General features: G+C 38.2%; 1 protein-coding gene and 1 long non-coding RNA gene across 4 annotated transcripts; one reads left to right on the top strand and one right to left on the bottom strand.

Moving 5' to 3' along the window:
- Positions 1 to 366: 366 nt before the first annotated feature.
- Positions 367 to 12416, bottom strand: out (outsiders). Of its 2 annotated transcripts, none has more exons than XM_017181003.3 (5): positions 12043 to 12416; positions 3168 to 3349; positions 2884 to 3010; positions 1272 to 2825; positions 367 to 1204 (listed from the first exon to the last, which is right to left on the bottom strand). In XM_017181003.3, exons 2-5 carry the CDS (start codon positions 3330 to 3332, stop codon positions 1065 to 1067), a joined length of 1986 nt encoding a protein of 661 aa, XP_017036492.1. In that variant the 5' UTR covers positions 3333 to 3349; positions 12043 to 12416; the 3' UTR covers positions 367 to 1064. The 2 variants fall into 2 exon arrangements, with proteins under 2 accessions (XP_017036492.1, XP_070144510.1); XM_070288409.1 differs by lacking the exon at positions 12043 to 12416 and adding an exon at positions 3568 to 3774 and having other exon boundaries at positions 3168 to 3351.
- Positions 12417 to 14571: 2155 nt separating this feature from the next.
- Positions 14572 to 18098, top strand: LOC108084647 (uncharacterized). Of its 2 annotated transcripts, none has more exons than XR_001771070.3 (3): positions 14572 to 14958; positions 15063 to 15219; positions 17085 to 18098. It is a non-coding gene; the product is annotated as an uncharacterized lncRNA (long non-coding RNA). The 2 variants fall into 2 exon arrangements; XR_001771069.3 differs by having other exon boundaries at positions 14572 to 15008.
- The last annotated feature ends 934 nt before the right edge of the window (positions 18099 to 19032 follow it).

The following is a 19032-nucleotide window of genomic DNA, read 5'->3' as shown; positions in this document are numbered from 1 at the left end:
GCTGTATCCGTATCTGTAGGCTGTGCCAAAAAAGATCGTTTCGAGATCTAGCTGCTTCTCGCTCTTCCTTCCTCTCTTCTGTGGCAATAGTTTCCTCTATTGACGAAATTGTTAAAATAAAAATATATGTAATAAAACAAAAACTATTTGTATTGTTTTTGTCTTGGCCTCCAAACTTTAAATTCGCATTTCGCCAGGCGAATTAAAGTGTGCCTCCTAATTTGCGGATTTACGTTGGCCAACCTACAAAGCCCAAAAGTTTGCTACCAAAAATTTCAAAACATTTTTGGTTAATAATATAAAAATTTTTTTAACTTCTAGCTGTAAACAAATTAAAAGTATTCATAATTTTACAAAACCTAAAACTTGGATGGCCTTCAAATGCAATTACAACACTTTATTAGACATTTGTATATAATTATATTTATATATATATATAAAAACTAAGCGTTTTTTTATATAAATATATTTTCTTAAATCAATGTTTACTTTTAAAATAATTTTCTTAATCTACAAAAAAAAAATGAACTTACGAAATTAACATTTTCTGCACATTTTTCTCCTGGTCTTTACTTTTAATTTCTGTTTTTGAATAATATTACTAATTTTCATGGGTTTGATCGGCACTTTTGAGATACTTAAAAGTATCTTAAAGTTTGAATTTTAAGGAAATATTAATCACAAGAAAAAAGCCAAGCCTTTAAAAGGAAACAAGTTAGTTTTACGCAACTTTCATACAGTTCGAGATTAAGTTTAATCTTTAAGTACTGGCTTTACGTTCCATAACAGACTTTTGACTTGAACCTGACTTTAAATTATTTATTTCTGAAAATAACTCCCCCATTGATGTACAGACACGCACACAGTTTTTTTTCTAGCTAAAATACATTTCTAAATTTATCACTAAGCACATACCGTAGTATCTAGTATCAAGAGTATCAATTAGACGCGCATTAAGTTAGGCTATCCTACAAGCTAGTTAAGAGTTAGGTTCTTAGGTATCTTTACTAAGTATCCTCGAGTAATACTATGCACACAAGTTGTAGTTCACAGAGGGAAGACTTCTACTGACCCAGGCCCTTGGAGGGTCGACCCAGAATGCCACGCACCACGGACTCCGTAAGCCAGAGGAGCAGGGCCAGGCAGGTCAGAGCATTGATGGTGTGGATGGTGGCTGCATAGCCAAAGGCCTCCGTCAGGATGCCTAGAAAAAAAATATATATATTTAAATTATAAATAATTAATAAACAACAACAAATGGGGAAACTCACCCAGAATGGGACCCATGGCAAAGGAGAACATAGTATTGAAGATCAACTGGAGGCCCGAGGCGGCCGGCAAGCGATTCAGCGGCACATAGCTGGGTATGATCAGCGGCGAGAAGATGGTCCGGAAGCCCTTGCCAAAGCCAATTAGCAGAAACACCCCAATCATGACCTCGTACGAGCTGGTAAACGACACCACCACGCGACCCACGGCAATGCAGAGGATGCCAAAGGCAAACAGCACCCGGTTGTCCAGCTTCACCTTCTCCAGGGCCAGTGGCGCCAGGAAACGCACCGAGATGTCCATGCAGGCCAGTAGGGACATCACCAGCGAGATCTGTTTATCCGTATATCCGAAGCTATTCAGGATGAACGGCGTCAGCACCGAGAAGTTCATCTCCCCGAACATCATGATGCTCATGCCCACCGCCAGATTGACGAAGGTGAAGTCCCTGAGCAGGTCCAAATCAAAGAACTTGCTCACCTTCTGAAAGAAGGTCATGCGTCGCTTGGCCTCCTCCTCCTCCTGAGCCACCACGTCAGTATCGTGGTCGCTCATCTGCTCCAGCTGCAGCGCCTCGGCGGTCTTCTGCAGCAGCGCCTTGTCCTCGGCACAGGTGCAGCGCAGAAGCTCCTCCTGGCCGGGACGCGAATAGACGCTCGTTTTGCTGGCATACCGATCCATGTCCTCGCGTTCCCGATTAAAGTAGTTCGGCTTGTAGAGGGGCGCCCCGGCGGAGCTCTGATCCTGATGCTGCTCCTGGTCTCGCGGTGCCTCCAAGCGATCCAGGTTCTCGCGACTCCTGGACGAGACCTGACGCATCAGTGCCTGTCGCGTCCGGTAGCGAGCTCCGCCGGCATGCTCCGAGGTCAGGGATAGCTTGGAGCCAAACCAACCGTCATTGGCCCGGGCCAACATCGGAGTTCCAGGCTCGGTGATTTCGTAACCCGGACGCTCGGGGTCGTCCACATTGAAGAGGTACTGCGAGGAGAAGATGCCGCGCTTGCCACGCTTCTGGTACTGACAATACTTGCACTCGTAATCCTTCCACGGGTCATTGGCGGGTGCCAGCAGGTTGCCATTGGCCTCCATCAGCTGCTCCGGCTGATCCTTGTCTGACTCTACGCCCTCCACGGGTGCCGCCTGAAGGGCGGGCTTCTCGGGCTTCTTTACATGCCACAGCACCGGCTGCAGGGTGAGGGCACAGAGCACGGCGTTCATGGCAATGCCGGCGTAAATCAATATGCTGCCCTGGGCGCCATAGTAGTCCAGCAGGAAGGTGGATACCTGGGGAAAGAAGATCGGTCCCAGTCCCGTGATTGTCCACGAAAAGCCGGTGGCCCGACGCCGGCGTAATTTGAAGTATGTGTTCACGGCCAGCGAGGTGGCCGCCATGGACAAGCCCAGGCCAATGCCATAGATGGCCGATAGGCAGATGATGTACTGCCAAAAGTTGGTGCAGAAGGCCGACAGGAAGATGCCCATAAAGGCCAGTGTGGTGCCGGTCAGGGCCACCTGGCGGAAGGTGAAACGCCGGAACATGGCTCCGTTGACAATGCCTGGCGGGATTGGTAGTATAGAATCGAATAATATATGGAAACTAAAGGAAACACTTACCTACTAGCGAGGAAATGGCCATCACCACATTGACAATGGTCGTGGTCTGCTTGGCATCGAAGCCCAGGGAGTGCATACGCACGCGGTAGATGAGACCATACTGTTGCAGAGCCGGGAATAGGAAGAACTGTAATTGGAGAGATTGGAGATGGTTTGGAAATGGGTTTGGAATTGATCGTGTTCGGAGTCGATTCTATATATTTAGAGGGATAATAAAGATGTGACAGGGAATACATCCTTAACTATCCTTTAATTTGATGTCCCAATTAAGCTCCTTAACTCACATTATTCAATCCAGCTGCCAGGCACACCACCCAGCCCCATCCTCCATCGGGCGCCACAAAATCCGGACCCAAATCGCTCTTGTCGCGCCTCTTTGGCTTTTTGGGTTTTGTGGTGTCATTGTACACATGGATGCGATTCTTCTCCGTTAGGTTGGACTTTTCCATGGTAAAGGGATGTGATTCTAAAAAAAGAAAATGTTGAATTAATAAAATAATTTATTTTTTCACTCTAAAGCAGGCTTAATAATTGGAAACCCTGATTTAATTCAATACAAAATAAAAAAAAATGTTTAAATAGAATTCATAATAAAAATCGAAACCCATATATCTTAGAATTTGATATAAAAAATACTATTTACCAAACTACAATCTATTTCTAAAAACAAACCCTTACATATCTTCCCAGAATTCCCCAGAGGGTTTCATTAGCTTCCATGTGCTAATCTGCAAATCAATCGAACTGAAAGTGTGAAAATCTTCACATTTCTCCTGGGAACCCTCTAAGCCCAAACATACTATATCGGATCTATCAAAAGGCTTTACAAATGAGAACCACTTAAGACAACATATCTCAATTGCTACAAAATTATCAGGTATGGGAAGAGGGCTGTTATTAGATACCTGCCCGACTCCTACTCCTCCTCCTCCTCCTCCTCCTCCTCCTCTCCTATTACCATTCCTATCTGCAGTTTATCGATGACACACCTTTAATAACTCTTCGCGGAAAGAGACGAGTGGGGGCGGAGGTGAAGATAATGCTCTAATTGCTAATTGGGATTGAGGCGGCATTGTGAAAATGTGGCTATAGATAGCTGCACCGAAAGAAAATCTTAAAGATACAAGCAATAATAAAAATAAAGATAAAGTATCTTTTGGGTTTAATATAGAAAAACAAATCAAATAGCCATTAATTCAGAATAAATTAGTGATTAAATAAGATATTTAAAACACTAACTATAAGCCCACAATAATATTAAACAACAAAATAAAATATAAATATAAATAAAATAAAAAACAGATAAAATATCTTTTGGGTTTAACAAATTAAATTTTTATAAATTTTGAGTAAATTGGTGATTAAATAAAATACTTAAAACACCAAATAATCTGTTAAATATAATTATAAATAAAATAAAAAAAGATAAAGTATCTTTTGGGTTTAATATAGAAATTCAAATCAACCATCTATTATTTCAGAATAAATCAGTGCTTAAATGACATATATAAACACACAAAATAATCTATTAAACCCACAAAAATATGAAATATTAATCCATATATTAAATTTCAATCATATATCTTTAAAATACAAATTTCTTTGCGTGCATATAGTTGGATAGCATGCGGTGTCATTATGACAATCATCGACATTTATGGGCCGGATAGGGTCTATCGACTTGGCTCTATCATAGATATAACAATTTTGTATATTTTCTATTTTTCGATACGGCCTAATGGGTGCGACAAAGATTGGTATGCAAAGCACACGGTGTCTCCCGATGCCGATCGAGCGATCTGGAATGGAAATCACTTAGAAAGGAGCATGGTAGTGGAAGCCGCCAGACCGGACCGTCTCCTCCGTTCTGGCGATAATCAAGAGACAAGTTGTAAATGCAAAAAGAAAAAAGAAAAAAGAAATAGTAATAATAAAAATAAAAGCACCATGGCAACATGGCTTATTTATGCATCGATAATGCGAGGACAGAGCCGGTGCAGCCGTCAGAGATCCGGATCGGATCGTCATGGAATAGGATGTCTTCATTCAGACATTCCACCAGAGCCCGACGAGAGATCCATTTGCCATTGAACTTCATCGAAGCGTGCCGCAAATTGACGCCACCCGCCGTCGCAGCCAGTCTGGAGCTGAGTTTGGGTTCGGCTTCAGCGGGATCGGTGTAAAACGGGTTCCCCCCAATGGCACTTAACAGTCTCACAACTCCAAATGCAATTTATCAACTAAGAGAAGAAAAAAAAAAACTGAGAGGCAGGGCACAGTTTTGATTCTAGCAAAGTCGCACTTGACAATACACTTTTTAGTTTTGTTTCAAAAAAAAGTTTTTTTTTAATTAAAACGAAAAAAGAATCGCTTAAATTCGCAGCTTTCATTGTCCTTTCATTATGCCAGAAATTAAACAGAAAATCCTTGATATATGAGTGATAAAATAACACCTGCCTGCATCTCTGCTATTAAACAGGTCATTCAATCTGCGCTTTGACATTTAATTAACGTTTGAAATGTAATTACACAATGGCCATATAATTTTGTGTACTTATCGGACGGTGAAGCCCCCCGCATACAACTGAAATATGATATCTCCTATCCAATATGCAAGCAAAAATGAAAAAATTCATGGTAAAATTGCAACATAATTTCCATATAAAGTCGAGACCCCCACAAGAAACCCAATACAGAAGTCCAATTATGAGTGAGTTTTTGTGTGGTAAGGTGGCAGCTTTTTTTGTAATTAAAGAGCGTAAAAATCCAGATAGGGTTTCGTTTAAATATTCTGGACTTTAATTTATTAAGAATATTTATTAATATTATTTATATAACAAAAATGTTCAAGCTTCACACTGATAAGCACTGATTACAGGCGCAGTGCAGGCCTACCCTGAATAGAATTATTGTGGCATATACTAGTGTATATAATAAGTAGCTAATTCACTGACATGACATGCATGTCTAATCGATAATGCCCGCTCATGTCGAGAGAGTATTTAAGGCGAAACTTTCGCTGAGAGTCGGGGCGGAATATCGAGCGTGATCTCCCGCCATATGTATGTATATTCCGGTTTCATCGGAGACACTCTGAGAACCAAGTGGAGCTCTCGCTCTTGCCGCAATTTGTCGCCGATGCTGCCTTTTTTCCCTATAATAACTACTATATTGTATTGTATTTTGCGCAGTCATGCCGCGTGGGCAACAATTTCGTGTATGAAAACAAACACTCATGCTTAGAGAGACGACGGCGAGATAAAGTCGAGAAGTGTTGGGTTCCCTCTTCAGTTTAAATTGATTTCATTTCGGAATTTCACAACATTCCGGAATCATGCTTAGATATATATATTTTTTATATAGTATTGCTAGTAATGCTGACATAGTGGTGATCCTATTTTCCTACTTCTACCATAAATTTGCATTATATATTCTGGCCCAAGACCAAGACCAAGTCAATAAACAAAGGGATTTCGGTGGGCTTATTGCCCCCGGAGTGGGTTTATCTTAACGCCGATAAGGTCGGTGCCTGAATGAACAAAAAAAAAAAGAAAGGAAATAATAATAATAATAAGGGAAGACAGACGAGTGTTGGCCCAGACAAAGGCGCTGGTACAATATAACCCAGAAGGATTGGCAAATACTTTTCGCATTGCTCAGATAAGAATCAATCTGTGTTCCTGAAAACACGTGCTGTGGTCGAAATAAATCTCCACAAACTCAAATATTTATTAAAAACAATGACATATTTTATATTATATTTTTTTTTAAGGTTTATTTGTTTCCATTTCATAGAAAATATTTTTGCAAGTTCATAACTCCTCCATATTTTTTGTTAGAAATGCAAACATTATGTGAGTTTTTCCCTCATTTTGGCCTTATCGCCCTCGAGTGGCAATTAGGCGGGGCCCAGAGATGACTCAGTGGGGCAGCGGTAGATAACACAGATAGGGCTCCGATGGCGGCACTATTGATTAGGTTCTTCGATCGCCGGTCGGACGGGGCTATCTCCGGTCGGGCCCAAAGCGGAGCCAGAAGACAAATAGTAAAAACACTTGTATACCCTCAAGTTCACTACGAGCACACACACACACACTCGTTTCTCGAATGCTGTGTGTATGTTGTGTGTAAAACAGGTGCAGCTAATGGGCGAACAAGTATCGGACAAGCATCGAACAAGCAGCCCATTGATACACTCGACAAAAAATCAATGTTAATGGTTACTAAAAATTTGTTAAATAATTTTGTTTTGCATAAAAATTAAGCCAAAGTCAATTTTAATCTGAAAATAATTTATTTTCTTATTAAAAATTAAGTCCAAAGGCTCACTAAGGTTCTCTGTCGCACTTATCATTATTATTTCACTAGAATTCCCAACTTGGTCTAGCTGCAAATTATATATGTTAATATATCGAAAGCTAAATTCCGATAAAAATATATAGAAAAAATATGTAATAGAATATATATAAGAATATCTAAATTATCACAAACTTTGATATATCGAATTTTTAAATATTACAAAAAAAATGTTGGTTAAGTTCACGATTTTATAGAAAAAAATCAAAATTATTAAAAAAATCAAGTTTATTATTAAATATTGAATCATTTTTTTAATTTAATTAATTTTGTCTCCTTTTTAAATTATATTCTGATATATCAAACAGAACACGCACATCAATATATCGACTTTTGAGTCAAATATCGATACAAATAATTTCTTGTACTATCCCTAGATCGCTCACAACCCCTATACGAAGTTTTAATAATAGAAAAATAACCAAAACTTAAGCATTATTTAATTTTAATTCAAAGACACTTTTCCTCCAAGTGTTTCCCACACGCAACGGAAGTTTTCTCCAGCATTTTCGCTCAGTCAATTGGCCTCTAATTGAGATTAATCGGCCGGTCTGACTGCCTGCCTGCTTTGTGTGTAATAAACGGAATCGAATTGTATATACACAACATGGAGACATGGAGCGTATAGTGCTCATTCAGTGGTAAATGGGTCTACGCCAGGCGACAACCAATTGTCGCTCCGATCGTTGTTATATTTCCCAAAGCCAGCGCCTTCAATTAAATTGTGTCAATGGGAATTGATTAGCGGGAACAGATATGCGAGTAATTGATTCGCAGCTAATGAAAACCGAGAGAGACAGAGAGCGAAAGAGTGCCAAACGCCCCAGCTGATCAAACACAAGTCTTTATATATAAATATAGCTTAACTTTTAGCGGATCGCTTAAATTGTCGGCTAGCACATTGCTCTCTTTCTATCTGGGGAAAAGGAAAATAGAAAAGACTATCTAGGGAGGCTCTTGAACGGAAACTCTTTGTCAGTCAAGGCAATCATAAATAAGATCAATAATCACCCAATCATATCTTCCCTCTAGGCTTCATGCTTTCAAAATATATATCATCGATCCGATGCTAAGAAACTCTTTCTGAAAGGGATATTTCTTTGATCTGAAAAAATGATATGCATATACATAGCTTCTAATTTTCTTTCTTTCTATTTTCCAAAATAATTTATGGTTTTAAGATTTAGGAACAACTCAGAATATTTTAATTAAATTTATTTATTTATTTATGATTAATTATATAAAACTTTAAGCTGACTTTCTTAAATTTTTGCCAGTTTTCTTGAAGCGATTGTTATAACTATTTATTAATGATCATCTTAGTTTGCATTTTGGGGGAGTTCTCGGGAATATATTAGTATTAGTAATATAATTATAATAATATTCCTAAAAAATATATGAATAATAATAAGAAAGTAAATAAAACCGGTCTAGAACTAAGCAAGTTTTGCATTGTATGAGAACATTAAAAATATCACCCTTTGGATCCTATTGTAAAATCCCAATAAAAGTCCAAACTTAACGAATGTTTAACTATAACCCATTACCAAATGTTAGTTAACAAATTAATAAATATTTATTAATAATATATTATAAAAAACTAGAAACGTTAACAGACTCAAAAAAGGGAAAAGATAACATAGTTAAACAGTAAGAGTTTTAAAGTCTGAATTTTAGATAGAATTTAGAGCCTACCTAATCGGTTTTTCTCTAGATCTGGACTGTGGCTAGCTTTGCAATTCTTAAAATATTCCTTTTTTTAGGCTGTGTTCTCTCTGGGTCTGTTGTGATGCATTGTGGCGCGTTGGAGTTGTGGTGGCAGCGTCATGCTCGGCTTCAATAGACGACTACAAATGGCTATTTATACTCCAGTGGGCCTGGACAAAGTTATCATTCATGTGCCGGCTGGCTGGCAGCACTCAATTGCATCCGAGATTATGAGCAACGTGTTCGGGACTTGCTATTTTTAGGAGCGTTTTCGAGTGATTGTTATTGCCCTCGTACATAGCAGCTCGCAGCTCTCGGCAGGCCACAAAATAATCCCAACACCCGGCGCATTCTCACATGTGTTGTGTGTGATTCGGAGTGGAAATGGGACTGCAAATGGGAATGGGAATGGGATTGGGTATGCCAATGGCAATGGGAATGGTAAGGAAAAAGGTAAGGGTATGGGGGGGTATGGAAATGGGAATGTCAATCTCTGGGCCCAATCCCTTGCACCCGGGTCCCTTGTCTATGCAAAGCATTTAATGCGCATTTCAGGCCCATTCCTAGGCACTTCTTTTATTCCAACACTATTGCTTTGTTTTATTTAATTTTGTTGTTGTGTTTTTTTTTTTTAGAGTCTCTGGTCCGGTTTAACCGAATAACCTCACGTACTTCAAGCCGACTCCCAAGTGCCTTGCCGTAAAGTGCAAGGGAATGCAAGTGAAATTCAACACCAATCCCAGAAATGCACTTGGTTTTTTGGTTTTCGGTTCTTGGTTTTTGATTCTTGGTTCTGAGAGTTTCTGTTTCTGGTTCCAATTCCAATCCCAAAATGCTAATTCCACTTGGGTGAGCTGTCAAACAAGACGGCTGTCTGACACACGATATATACGGGGGAGGGAGTGAAAGAAAGTCCCTTCTCAGATCAAAACTAAGACCTACGAAGTCCAAAACAAAACGTTTCAAGACTCATTACAGTAAATAAATCTTGTAAATACTTGGATATTATCGGAAGAACGCCTAATTTATTAAAAAAAAAAAATCTTTTAAAGCTGTGTCACATCCCCAATTTCTGGCTTATATATTCCCACAATTAATATTAAGACTTTTTTAAGATAAGTTTCTATCCAAAAACTCTCTCCTTTTAACTGTAACTGTAACTGTATATTGGCAAGAGGGTACTAATGAGGTTTCTAAGTAGAATCTTCTGAAAATAATACCAAAACTGTAGCTCTAACCTTATAATGAAGAAGAGATCTTATAGAAACTAGATTTTATATTAAAATTACTCTTAGGTTCTCTTGTTTAGTATAAGTCACAGGTTTCGTAATTAACTAAAACCATTTACTGTTTTGCTCAGTGTATCCCTAAGATGCAAACAAATACAGGCCAAAAACAATAGAACCTTCAATTGTTCAATGAATTAGTTTGACTATCTTCAACTCTGCCATATCAGACTCTGTCTGGAGGAGGTCTTATCACCTCCTCATGATTCTCAAATTCTCGATTCTAACACATCGATTGCATAATCCGCTTGAGGGTATTCCATTATACGATAATTACAGCCAGAAAACACATAAGCAGCTTATATCAATTGAAAGTCAAACTAAATGCGAAATCTGTCAGCGATTTTAAAGCCCTGCCGAACCCAAACTGACACATGAGCTCTTTGTTGGCTCTTGCAACTGCAACAGGTTATCCCGTAGGGCAGTTAAATGAGGAAAATCACCATATATGCATGTTGTGGAAATTTGAAAAGCTCTCGACAGGCGCGGAACCTTGACAACCAACCAGAAAACAGACAAAACCGGCAGCATCCCCCAGGAACCAGCGTCAAGGGGTTTCTCCTGCTCCTAAACGGATATTGGTTGGCGTGTTTCTATAAACATAAATACAAGCTATGCCATGCCAAAGGGGGTTTAATTAATATTTTTAAAGCTGGAAGCGTTCCTCCACCGCTTTGACTGCTGGATTATTGCTTACCTTGTCCTTTGGCAAAGTACCATATCTTTGAAAACTGCAACTACATATCTCATATACATGCATATATGTATCTATTAGATATATATATAGATTCCTGATTCCTCCACAGACCCTAAATAAATCGGTTTTTGATTGCATTCCCTTATCTTATCATCACTTTCCGATTGCATCCAATGCTGAGGCTATTTTTTTCAAGCACTCGATCACGTTTAAACTTTAAGGTAATTGCTTCTAAGTAAGCCGAGACATCCCGCCACCTTTCAAACCAGGGGCCACCCTAATGGCGCCGCTTTAAATGCATTCATCGTCGATTGCCGGTTCCGCTTCTCTGGGACCGTAGCCATCCATGCCCGGCCCGGATTCAGGCCAGCACCTGAGGCCTGTCAGGCGGAGACCGGAGAATAAAAAAAAATAACATCACATCGTAAAAATGTGTAATTGAATTTGGTAAACATTTTCTGCTCCCTGCGATGGTTAGATAAAAATAAACCAACATGAATAAAAAAAAAGAAAACATGCTGAAACCTTTGGCAAAACTCAATTTGGTTCCGGGACCAGATCATCCTCCCGCTGGGAGGATGAAGGATGCAGGAAGAAGGGAATCACAGTTAAAGCATCGAAATATTTCTATAAATAATTTTGATATCATGAATATTAAAGAAAATCTATTCAAAATATAATAATTTATTTTAATTATTTAAAATAGGTATTTCTGTGAAAAAGCTAACGTAGGTGTCCAAAAATTATTATATTTTTTATCATTAAAAAAGAATAAAGCCTATTTTTTCAAAACGAATTAAAATGTTTATTTAAAACTGCAGTTTAATATAATTTTTAGATAAATAAAACAAATACAACAAAAGAGATTATATTTCTCTCTTTTAAAGTCTGAACTCTAACCACATACTATGTATAATAAAATTATATTTAAATATCTGATGATAAAATAAACAACACCTTATGTTAAACCACAAACTAACACTGAATCACAATTTCACAAGGCATGAAAGTCCATCTTCTCTAGACAACGAGCCTCTTGATCCGCTTGCGAGAATTCTTCTGCATACGCAAATTCTTCGCGTACTTTCTTCGCGCTCTTTAAGTACTACTTACGGTAACTTTCCGGTCCTTCTCCTTGGCTTATTGGCTGTCAGTGCTTGGGACTAATTGCTTTGACGATCTGCTAATTTCGACACTTTTGTTTGTGGGAATGCAGTGGGGGGGAGGGCACAGTCACAGAAAAAACAAAAACAAACACTCGGGTGTTAACCATTGACCGTTAATCGTTAGCAGCACAACAACAAGTGCCAGGGGACTTAACACAACGTTGTGGCTCAGCTGTTCGGCAAGTAATATTTGTGTGTCGGTGTTAATGTTAATGTTAACGTTAACAAACAAACAAAAACTCTTTCGCTGCGCTCGTCGGGTGCTCTTGCGGCTCGCTCGGCTCTGCTCGTGCGTGCGTGTGTGTGCGTGCTTACAGTTACGCGGACGGGAATCGACTTGTAGGCTGGCCAACTGTTGCGGTCTGCTTTATAGCATTCTCGCTGGGCGAGAGAGAGAGACGGCGCCAGAGAGTGATAGCGCTGCTCTCGCTCTCCCACTCCAGCACCACCGCGGTGCACCGGCTGCGTGGGCAGCAGCAGGATAACGCAAGCATATGCAGACCAAGTGCAGGCAGAAGCACCGGCAGAGGATGCAGCGGCAGAAGAATCAGCAGCAGCCATGTCAATTAGTACTGGCCAGGCGGAAGCTGGCTTGGTCTCTCTCTCTCTTTCTATCGTTCGGCCCTCTCTTTCGTTCTGGCACAGGCCAGGCTTAACACAGTGGGCAGCATCATCGTGACGCCTTCTAAATCAGAAACAGCTGAGCGGCAAGATCGCTGCAAGTGATCGCTCTCTCTCGTTACCTCTTAAAAAACGCGAGAGCCTGCAGGTGCCGAAGAGAGTGTTGAGAACGTTGGCCAGAGAGAGAGAGAGAGCCAACTTTGATATAGCCGCTCTGTGGGCGGCACTAGGGGCCACACAGCTAGTTCAAAGGTCGCGGTGCAGGTAGGCATCAGTCACAAATTGGTCGGCAGACAGTCGTTGCTACCCAGCGAGAAATTTACAAATTGATTTAAATTTTCCCTTACTTTAGAGTGAAAAAAAAACACACCTAACTTTGTTTTTAAAACTTAGTATACTTTTTGATGTCGCAGCTCTAAAGAAAAGTGAAAATTTTAGATGAAAATTGGTTCCTTTTTATTTCTGCAGTGTATCTGAACATGATTGATGTGCGGGTCTATGGCTGACTTCCTATACAAACTGAGTGTTTAAACAGCTTCGCTTTGGGTTTTCTAGGGTTAATCACCGATAGGTTAACCGCTCATTAAATCGTAAAATTGCCGAAATTATTTTCCCTGAAAAATAGTTGAGTCCACCTGATGTCCTTTTTAGTTTACGGCGGCTATAAAGTAATTATGATGTAAATGTGCTTACCTGTTGCATCAGCCAAAAGGGAAAGCAATGCCGGTGGCCATAAATCAGTTTTTAAATGAGCCGTCGATCATTTATCTATATCCTTGCTGTCTCATCAATCAATTAACGAATTGCCAGTGAATTAATCACTGTGGCTCACACCCCTTTTATGATTTTCTAAACTCGTACCACTGTGCAGAGGCTACTCTCTGTCCCGCTCGCACTTACAATCTCTCTCCCTCTCGCATACTCTCACCCACGCGAAAACTCCTTGGAAACGGCAAGTTTTTCTGATTTTACTTGCTGTTCGTTCCGGCAGCCCAACTACCTTTCTCTCTCCCACTCACACCCAATCGTATCAATGTCACCTAAGCATACACTCTAAATAAAACCGCTCGTGTTTGTCAGCTGAGTAAACTCAATTATGGGAGACAGCAGTGCTTCAAGGCTTTAGATATGGCCTCATGTGCATTTACAAATTTTTTTAATATAATATTTTAGGTCCCAGATTTTTTATAATATTTTTTAAGTGTATAGTTTGCTGCAAAATTGCAGTGTATTCATCAACATCCATTGCCGACCTACCTCAAGTTGAGACTAGCTACATATGTATGTATATATGTATGTACATATTTACATCTTTAGAGCAAAGTATGAGGGGGTATATCGACTAATTTGGTCGTTACGCTCATCAATATCATATTGAAAATATTATGCACTTTGCAATATCAAAATATACCTCATTTAATTACATAAATCTAATTTATTTATTATTTCACTCCTTCTATGTACATAGATTTTTTTGTTGTGTTCGATTTATGACATTGGGGCACGCTCTCTCTCCGTTGCCGTCGCTCTGTTCGTCCCTCTCTGGCGCCCGCACAACAGGTGGCTGCTGCTTGGCACTCGCCTCGCACTCGCACTCCCACTGGCAATGGGCAATTACACTGCTCCTGCTCTCCGTAGATAAATAGGCAAACAAATCGAAAGCGATTCCGTGCAATTATGGCTATAGCAGGGCGGTGGGGGCGGGGAGACACATATGCATATGTATGTATGTATGTATTTAAAATGTACATGTGTAGCTGCGTGCGGACATGTGTTAGCCTCGTATGGAAATCATCGGGTGAATTATCATTTCGTGGGACATCGGCAGTCAGTCAGTCAGCATAGGAAAGCGAATTAACGTCGGGCCAATGACGGGGCAACTTTTTGCCGACGTTGTTGTGATTCTTGATTTTTAAATAAAATATAACAACAAATACTCGTTTCGGTATCGGTGTTCAGTATCTCAATCTGTATCTGTGTCTGTATCTGTATCTATAGCGCTAGTGCTGTGCTAGCCCTAGCTCTAGCTGTATCTGCTGTTGCTGTGTTGCGTGCTTTTTGTTATTTGTTTTAATTTGACTTTGATGTTTTTACAACCCTAGGGGTGCGGTGGTAGCCATAAAAAAAGCAAAACAGAGCAGCGGATCGTTCGTTTATTTTTGTTTGCATTTGGTATCTCACAAAAAAATAAAAAAATATTATTCTGTCTAATTAAGGCGAAAGTTTTCTACATAGAACATATGTAAGTTCCACCTGTAGAGGTGGCACGAGCCTCGAACGTAACGGCAACAGGTAGCGACAACGCTAACGAGCAACTTGTTAAACTTCAATTCGTACAATTCGCAGAGCACCTTTGATAACAACACACGCCCCTCCATCCCTATCGGCGCTACCAAATCAGCTGAGAAGCACTAACTGCTCACATACAAACTTATGTAGATTGTTTCCATCCACTCTATTTCGTTGCGTTTCGAAATTCAAATCGGGGAAAGGCAATCAAAAGGTACGTTTATCTCATAAAAAAGTTTATAACTATGCAAACTTATAGGCCTATTCGATTTCACAATAAAACATACACTCAATGAATTTCTTTCATAAAAAATTTGTAATTTGTATTTAAAAAAAGAAAACGAAAAGCTTTATAATCGTGTAATTCAAATCGCATAAATTTTTAGCAGTGTCTCGCTGAAATCCAACTTGGGAATTTTAGGTGCACTTCGAAAACTTATTATGGGTTTAATCAAATGCACAAAATCATTTGGATCTTAGAAACTGTTTTATTCTGCAATTTGTACAATAAACAAAATATATATAATAATAAATTTAAATCATAGAAGCTTCGCGAACTACACTTTCGCCACGCACTGTAACCGAGCCGGTGAGTAAGTGAGCAGCCGCTCAGTTAGTCGGAGACCCTTCCAATTTACTTGGGCAAATATTAGCCATTAGATTAGACGGACTCCCACCGACTGACGAATCCCCGAAAAAAAAGTAATTAGCGTCATAACCGAGCTTAAGATAGTTGGTATGGCGCTCCATAAAAGATTGCGCTGTCGCAATCTGGAATTTCTCAGACGTTAAATATTTACAACTGTAATTTGTGGGCAAAACTTTGCACCGCCGCAGCACCATGCGTCACTCACTCACTTTGTACTTCTGGCGAACCGTGATTGTTGAGATTCTTTTTTATTTTTGGGGCCAACACTTGACTCACGACAGTCATAGCAAAAAGCTTGGCTATAATTACTGGCAATTTTATTGGTTGCCCATAATGACACAAGTCGTCGTTCGGGACCTTCCCAGATAGCTAAGACAGTGTTCTGGAAACACAAGAATAGTTTCAATAGCTAATTTCTACCTGGATTTAATTACACCATTTTTCAAGGTCCATAAATACATACGTAAATATATTTTTCCAGCGAATTTAACTATAGTAGCGATTTTATGTCTGTTGTGCAATCTTTTCCTATTGAATAATTGCTGTTATCTCTTTTTGATTAAATTTAAAAAAGTTATACGTCATCAGCAATGACTAGGAATATTTGTTGTTGATCCAAAGTCAAACCGAAGAGCACGTCATAAGGCTTTAATCGAAAAGAAATAAAACCAGTTAACAAATTAATTTGCAGGCTATGAATATTGAACTATGAATTGAACATACTAAAAAAACTTCCGTTGATACCTTTTAAATTTCATTTAATTATGACTTTGACTTTAAAATATTTGTACTAAATTATTCCGCCTCTTATCACAATTCAAATTACATTTTTGTGTGGCCCCCAAAAATATTCACAGCTCATCGTGACATCCAGACAAAGCTAAAATATAATAATATATAAAAAATACAAACAAATCCATTCAGATCTCGACCTGGTGCTTGACTTGGAAAGGAATTCAATAGAAATACTTTAGGCCCGTTAACCCAATTAGTTCACGAAGTGCACTTCAAACAATAAACTTGCTAGTTAATACCAAAAACAAACAACAAACAAATGTGAAAGAATAAAGGAAATAAAGCAAAGCTGGCAATAACAAGAAAAATTATTTTCAAGACAAATTTATGATGATATAAAGATTAGTAAGAATAATAATTTCCAGTGAGAAAATAAAAAGAAATATAATAAATAAAGTAAACCCATATTTTTTTCCGATAGAATCGATATTCCTGCTTAAAAAACTATATTTGTCGATATTTAAAATTTCGATATATCAAAGTTTACGATATTTTCAATATACGTTCCAAATTCAGCCTAATTTCGCTTTATTTTCAACACTTGTAATAATTTAAACATAATAATATTTTTTAAAAACTCACCAGAAATTCGTTTTAATTTATTTAATTTATTTATTTTAACAACGCTTCCTCAGAAAACAGAACGCTTCACATCGCTGGAGGTAACAACGCCTTTTAATTTGAACTCTTTCCTGTATGAATGAAGAAGTGGGAATATATTTGCATAAGAAATCAGAATCCCCAGCAAAGCAAATAAAAAAGGCATAAAACGCATCAACCTCCCCGATCTTTTCATAAAGATTCACTTTCAGCTGGAGCAGCATCCCGAGATCAACAGCCGGGATTGGGAATGGGCAAGGGAATGCTAAATGTTACTTGGTCTTGGTCTTGGTCTTCTTGGACTGCCCATCGACACACTCCAATTTCGCCAGGCATTTATGCAAATATTTAGTGGAAGTGCAGCAACATGTTTCTGGTGTCCAAACATCGGCGGGCCTGCTGTTGCTGTCTTTAGCTTTTGGCATCCACATATTTGCGGTTAGTTTATTGACCGAGTTCCAGCCAGTAACCGGTTCTCCTGCAACGAAAATCGTACCAGGAATAATAATACCAAGACCGCACGCCATCGTTTCATTAGCCGCAGACTGGGAGCAGGCCAGGCCAAAAGGCCCATTCTCAGGCCAAGGCTCAGGCTCAAACTCTGGCTCAGGCATTGCAGTTAATTTCGCCACATTGTCACATACTTTTGCCACCCCGAGGGGCGTTCGCAACCGAGTCGGAGTCGGAGTCGAACTTGAGCTGGAGAAGATTTCCGTTCACTGCGGTTTTGGCTAACCAATTATCAGCGATTCCATGACACTTTGCCCGACGATGACTTGACATTTGGCAGCGACTGTGAGATAAAAAAGCACATAAAGTAAGTCAAAGATAAAATAAACTTTTAAACTGTAGTTGTACCTTACACATAAAAAAATAGAGAAATTGCACTTATTAATGCAGTTATTAACCATCTTGAAAAAATATAATTCAATTTTTTAAAGCTTAAAAAGTGTATGCGCCAATAAAAAAAAAATTCATTATAATAAACAACATTTAAATATAAATGCTTTTAAGTTTTTTTTTCGCTTAAAAAAACCTTTTAACTATATTTAAATAATATTTAACGTGTCATATAATATTAAAAATAAAAATGTAATCGTTTTGGGATATGTAATTTAAATATTACGTTATGTTTCTTGCATGAATAACCATATTTATATATTTAAAAATGAACCCTTTTCTTAAAAATCAGAAAAAAAAACATTTTTAAATCTAGGCCAATTTTTCTTGAATACAGTAAAATTTAATTTAACAAAATTAAAAATGATTTTTATAAACCTAATATTGTTGACGATTTTATTGATAAAATTGGTTATTATTAAAATATTGCTAACACATAAAAGAATATGATTGTATAAAAATGATTGATATGTGAACAAATTAAGCATGTTTATTTACAGTAGTTTTTTCATTTAAGTAAAATAAGGATGATGTATGATTTCTCTATTTCGAAAAGATGTATATTAAAAATAACCAAAAACTAAAAATTATTTAATAAAAATTAAAAGTTGCTTATAAAAAGAAGCTCATATCTTAGATCAAGCCAAAAACTTCCAAGTGGTATTAAAATCTTTTAATTTAAGCAAAAATCGATATATTAAAGTATCAGAAAGAAAATATTTATCGAAATTGGTTTCAAGTACATTTAAAAATACTATTTCGAATATATTAAAAACTTTTTATTGCTATACCTTATACCAAATTTATAAATATGTATATTTTCTATCCATTTGCCATTCTCGAAAACTTTCTAAAATTGTTCACAGACATGTATTAACATCATAAGATGGATATATGAATATAAACGAATTGGAAGAGTCTCATTTTTAAAGATATTAATAGTGGTCAAGAGTGAAACCAAGTTAAAATTGCTCTATATAACCATGCGTATTAGAAAATAATGGATAAATCTGTTAAAGGCAGCATTGAAAAGCTAGAAATAATGTAATCTTAAACATAAGCTATTTAAAAAGATTTGTGGAA

The sequence above is a fragment of the Drosophila kikkawai genome, chromosome X (genome assembly GCF_030179895.1).
Source record: "Drosophila kikkawai strain 14028-0561.14 chromosome X, DkikHiC1v2, whole genome shotgun sequence".
NCBI lineage: Eukaryota > Metazoa > Arthropoda > Insecta > Diptera > Drosophilidae > Drosophila > Drosophila kikkawai.
Note: the sequence above shows the minus strand (reverse complement) of the source record. Positions and strands in the feature narration are given on the sequence as shown.

What these genes read in the sequence shown, in the direction of transcription:
- out (XM_070288409.1), bottom strand. Translation starts at nt 3,593, where the DNA reads ATGAAACCCTCTGGGGAATTCTGGGA. An exon ending in GGCCATTTCCTCGCTAGTAG is followed by an intron (nt 2,826 to 2,883) that starts GTAAGTGTTTCC and finishes CAATCCCGCCAG; the next exon opens with GCATTGTCAACGGAGCCATG. An exon ending in TGCCATGGGTCCCATTCTGG is followed by an intron (nt 1,205 to 1,271) that starts GTGAGTTTCCCC and finishes TTTTTTTTCTAG; the next exon opens with GCATCCTGACGGAGGCCTTT.